This window comes from Nematolebias whitei, chromosome 11 (assembly GCF_014905685.2).
Source record: "Nematolebias whitei isolate Nwh7 chromosome 11, NemWhi1, whole genome shotgun sequence".
NCBI classification, from domain to species: domain Eukaryota; kingdom Metazoa; phylum Chordata; class Actinopteri; order Cyprinodontiformes; family Rivulidae; genus Nematolebias; species Nematolebias whitei.
In genome coordinates, this window is record NC_056508.1 from 48,057,869 (window position 1) to 48,063,059 (window position 5,191).

Genomic DNA, 5,191 nt, shown 5'->3' on the forward strand with positions numbered 1-5,191 from the left:
TCACAGAGGGCTGAGTGATACTAGCAATCACAGCATTGTAAGAGGGGACAGTTGAACCTGGAGGCTCCACCCCTGTTTAATGATGGACGGTGTCTTTTCACAAAGATGATGGTTTGAGAGAGGAGTAAAGGAGGCCATCAACAAATTTATCAAAAAGAAAAACGCTGAATGAAAAGGGTACAGAAAGAATAAAAATTCTTATAATATCTGCCCCTTATTTAAAAAAATACAAAGTAACTAGAAACAACCTTCACTTGAACTCTGCAAACTGAAAAGAAAAAGCATCATCCTTCACCTGGCGCCATAACTTCCCAACAACTTTAACTTAATCATCATTTATTAATCTTTATAATCCCGGGATTAATAAAGTGTCCCTCTGGTTCTATCGATCTAAAATGTGTTGGACTCCTGGCGGGACCAGTGCAGACATGTTCCTGTTTTTAAGTTTATACATTCGTCTTAGAATCCAGCTGGTTTTGTTTTTCTGCCCATCTTATTTGTAATAAATAAATAAATAAATAAATCTGTATGCCTTTTTATAACTGTCCATTGTTGTCATCGTTCTTTGTAAAAAGCAGTAAATGAGTCCTTGAGGATTAACCTGGAGAAATAAAGGTTGAAAGAAAAACACCCTTAATCTGAAATCCGGAAGCACGTGCAGAAGTGTTTCCGGGGTAAAGTGTTATTTATTTACTGCAGCTTCGGCTAACGGTGCTAACAGAGAGTCGCTTTTAGCTTCCGTCAGGGAAACGTTCAGCCGGTTAATCCAGAACTTTATGCTCAACTGAACCGGAAGTTGTGTTTAATCTTCATCTCTGACGACATGATGGTTCCGCCCGTCGAGTCTCATCTGGACCAGAAGGTTCTGCAGTACGAAGCGTTCATCGGCGATGTTCTGAGGAGAGATCTACAGTAAGAAACACGGCGAGTTCCGCCTTCTCGTTGCGTGACGGACGTTTAGTGTTCGAGCCCGCAGTTCAGACACGAGAAGAATCAAATCTGACCTCCCTTGAGCCTGACGCACAGAATTTTAACCCACAACCCACAGCTTCAACCCACAGCTTTAATCCAGAGTTTTTCAAATCCAGAGTTTTTAACCCATGGTTACCTGTCAGTGGGCGGGGTCTTCCAGGCCCCGTGAAAGTTCTGAATTGATTGATTGATTTATAGATTGATTGATTGATTGATTTATAGATTGATTGATTGATTGATTTATAGATTGATTGATTGATTTATAGATTGATCGATCGATCATTTCGTGCTCTAATTGTCTGAGATGCAGCTGTAACCAGACCCAAACTGAGGAGCCGGATCAGAACCTTCTCCACACCTGCAGCTCTGTGGGATGGTCCTGGTCAGAACCACAGCTGGTCAAGAGAAAACGAAACCATCCTGGACCGACTGGTTCTGATCCAGTAGAGGAAACGGTTTGCTGCTGGTTCTGCCTCCCACTTCATTGTTTGGTTCTGTGGAGCTGCAAACGGGTCAGCGATCGTCAGAACTGGTTCTGGTTGTTCTGGGAGTAACGAGTGATGGTCATCAAACCGTCAAAGGTCCGACAGGCCAAAGAGCCAGAACCAGATGTGTAGATGTCCGGAGAACAAAGGTCGATGATTCCATGTTTCTGTGAAGTTCTGAGTCCGGACCAGGAGCTTCTTCAGGATCTCTGATAACTAAGGAGAGCTTGGAATGTCTGGAAAGAGAAAAGGTCCAAACGGGTCTTTGTTCTACAGCAGCAGAACTCTTGTGTCTGTTTGGAAAAGGCTCTCGTGCTGTCAGCACATCTGTCTGGTTCCGTGAGCAGCTGGAGCGGACACGAGACCGCAACGATGACGACGGCGACAACCGTCAACAACGACCTCGAGTGGCTTCACTTCTTGTCCATCCTCACGAGGAGAGCGCTGCGAAACTGCTGAACCTTAACAGGGTCGTTTCCTCGAGCCCTGACCCGCAGTTTTTATTTGTAATTTCTGGAAAGGGTTTCAAACGGGCCGGTGGAAAGTTCTGTTGAGCTGTAGGTTCTCCTGCAGGCAGGATGGTAAACGGTCTGCTGCTGTTTCACAGGAAGGTTCTGGAGCAGAGGGACCAGGTCTATGAGAAGACCTCCCAGTACCTGCAACTGAAGAACACCATCCAGAGCCTGCAGGTACCAGTTCCCCGAACAGAACCAGCTGTTCCTGCTCACAAAGATGGGTTGTAAGGAAAGATGTGCCACTCTGTCGGGATTTTCAGCTTCAACTTGGTCTGATTCATGTTGAAACACATTTTTGTACATTTTGATTGTAAAAAATATATATATGTATATTTTTCATAAAAGTTAGAAAATGTATTACAATTTTATTGTAAATATTCATCTTTAGATTTTTTCTTTTGTAAATTTAAACATTTTATTAGAGATGGTTAATTTATTTTGTGCGTATTCTTTGAAAATACAAATATTTTCTTATTTCCCTTACTAGGGGCCATTATGGTCGTCTGTCATTGTGATGATGATGTCACAGTGATGTCATTGTGTGTTCCTGCAGGAGGCGGAGTCTCAGCAGCTGAAGGCGGACGTTGATCTGGGCTGCAGCTTCTTCGTCCAGGCTCAAGTGTGAGTTCCTGTCAACGCCGTCGCCCCTCGCCATGAACGGCGGGTGATAATCTAATCATCTGTGTCTGTTAGCAAAATATCTCATGAAGCTGTGGACAGGTTTTAAGGAAAGTCTCAGGAAGTGACCAGCATTTACAAGTAATAACATTTGGAGTGAGCATCGGTCAAGATGGCCGCCACATTTTTACAGAATGGAGCTCACGGTTGGTAGTAGCTGAGAGTCGCCATCTTCGTCTAAGGTTTAGCCGACCGCTGCCAGGTTCCTTCAACAACGTCTAAAGTTAGTGAAAGCAGCTGAGGCGCTCGGCTGGCGCGCACGTGTCTGTGCACGTGTCCGTGGTCCTGAAACCCGTTTGCTTCCGGGTCAAACCGGTTCTCTTCTTCTTCCCCGGCAGCGCTGACTCGTCCAGGATCTTCGTGGCCGTCGGCTTCGGGTTCTTTGTGGAGATGACGCACGCCGAAGCTCTCCGGTTCATCGACAAGAAGACGAGTCAGCTGACGGCGTAGGTTCACGACCGTCACCATGGCAACACCTGCACACATGACAGGAAGTGTCAAACCAGGTTTCCTTCAAAACAAAATGCTAAAAAAATACTCAATTTAAATAATTTTTTTATTTTTGTGGATACATTTCAAATAATTTTACATCCGTTTACATTTTTTAAGTTAAAATATTTTACATTTGTAAATTTTTTTTTTAACACAAACTACTAAAATAATATATTTAAATAAAAAACATAATTCAATTCATTTTATTAAGTGCTGAGTTTAGATTTATTTTATTAAAAGCAAAACACTGTAATATTAGTTTCAGTTTTAAATAAAGTTCAGACACTGAATCAGGATGTTAGCTCAATGCTAGCTGCAGTAATGAATGGGAGATGCTAACTGTGCAAACTGTGCTAACTGTGCTAACTGTGCAAACTGTGCTAACTGTGCAAACTGTGCAAACTGTGCTAACTGTGCAAACTGTGCTAACTGTGCAAACTGCGCTAACTGTGCAAACTGCGCTAACTGTGCAAACTGTGCTAACTGTGCAAACTGTGCTAACTGTGCAAACTGTGCTAACTGTGCTAACTGTGCAAACTGTGCTAACTGTGCAAACTGTGCTAACTGTGCAAACTGTGCAAACTGTGCTAACTTTCTGCAGCGTCACTGAGCAGCTCACCAAAGACTCCGCCAAAATAAAAGCCAACATCCGCATGGTTCTGGAGGTTTGTTACTTTTATTTTGGTAATGACTTTTACTGTGAAACTCTGACTGGTTTAGTTTAGTCAGGAAGTGTCTTATTCTGGAAGTCCTGGCAGACCCATTAGGAACCAGACCTGTTTAAGGACGCGGTTAGAACCGGTCCACTAGAACTGGTCCACAAGTCCAGAGTCAGGTGTTGAACAGAGACGTTCTCCTCTGTGGTTCCGGAACGGTCCGGACTGAGACCGGCTGAATTTTATGGAGACCCTGTCCATGAAGAATCTGATTGATCCTCCCTCCTCTTCCTCCCACTTTGCCTTCTGCTCCTCCCCCTCTCCCTCCTGTTTCTCCTCCCTCCATCTCATGTTCGTGCTGATGTTTGACGTAATGGTTTTATGTTATTGGTGTTTATTTACTTGATGTTTTTCTTAGTTCATGTCTTTGATCTTGTTACTGGTTTTATTTTACATTTGATTGTTGGATGTAACTGGGACCCTGTGTTCATAATTTTGTTCCACCACATGTACCACATGAGGTGGGACACAATAAAGAATCTCTGACTCCTCCCCCCCCCTCCAGGGTCTACGGGAGCTGCAGGGGCTCGGTGACCTCCCTGAACCCCAAAGAGGAGACGTGTTCTGAACTGGTCCAGGTGTTGGTCTTCAGGTCAGAACCGAGCCGTGGACGTTGTCTTCAGAGAGCAGAAGGACATTGTGGACAGAAGTCCCACAGGATGTCCATGTCAGTGAGAGACCTTCAAAATAAAAGGCAACAAGGAGTGTTATTTAATGTAAATTTGTTACAAATGTCTTTTTATTTTCCTATAAACATCTGAAATAATGACTTTTTTTGTTTGTTTGATTTATTTTATGAAGAGTTAATTTCAACGCGTGTTTTATTTTGGAAGAAGTCACAACAATAGAACGAGCCCATCAGAACCAGGTCAGGATTGATCCGGTCTCAACAGTGAATTCATCCATGTCCACTTTTCAACACATTTTAAAAACGGATCATCTCAGCAGAACCTGATCCAGGTCAGAACCTATGTGACCTTTGACCCATTGACAGAGCAGAGGTCAAAGGTCATGTTCCTTCATGCATCTAGATTTTAGTTTATATTTTGAGTTCTGACCTATGGTGTAGAGATTAAGGACTTGGTAATAGTTCCTCAAAATCCTGTTCTGTCCGACCATTTTTTAATAACTTAGAGTTTACATTAAATGACTACACAGTCACTGAGAGTAAATTTCATCTCAGCAGGTGCTTATCAGAAAATGCTGTAACCAAATTTAATCAATCTCTTCCATCAATGTTTTCCTCTGTCTTGCAGAGTAATGCATCAGAGAACAGAGACTTAGATCATCAACTAGATGATCTAAGTCTCTGTTCTCTGATGCATTACTCTGC

The 5,191-nt window shown here is 43.0% G+C and overlaps 1 protein-coding gene across 1 annotated transcript; it reads left to right on the forward strand.

Annotated features, from left to right (window-relative positions):
* The first annotated feature begins 698 nt into the window (after positions 1 to 698).
* On the forward strand, positions 699 to 4,505 carry uxt (ubiquitously-expressed, prefoldin-like chaperone). Its single transcript, XM_037685079.1, has 6 exons — positions 699 to 912; positions 2,065 to 2,146; positions 2,526 to 2,593; positions 2,989 to 3,096; positions 3,744 to 3,807; positions 4,364 to 4,505. Exons 1-6 carry the CDS (start codon positions 824 to 826, stop codon positions 4,424 to 4,426), a joined length of 474 nt encoding a protein of 157 aa, XP_037541007.1. The 5' UTR covers positions 699 to 823; the 3' UTR covers positions 4,427 to 4,505.
* Positions 4,506 to 5,191: the final 686 nt, after the last annotated feature.

Bases quoted from the DNA above. Each gene is read 5' to 3' on its own strand.
- uxt (XM_037685079.1), top strand. From the start codon at position 824: ATGATGGTTCCGCCCGTCGAGTCTCATCTGGACCAGAAGGTTCTGCAG. The intron at 3,097-3,743 runs GTAGGTTCACGA...AACTTTCTGCAG, and splicing joins AAGACGAGTCAGCTGACGGC to CGTCACTGAGCAGCTCACCA. The intron at 3,808-4,363 runs GTTTGTTACTTT...CCCCCCCTCCAG, and splicing joins ACATCCGCATGGTTCTGGAG to GGTCTACGGGAGCTGCAGGG.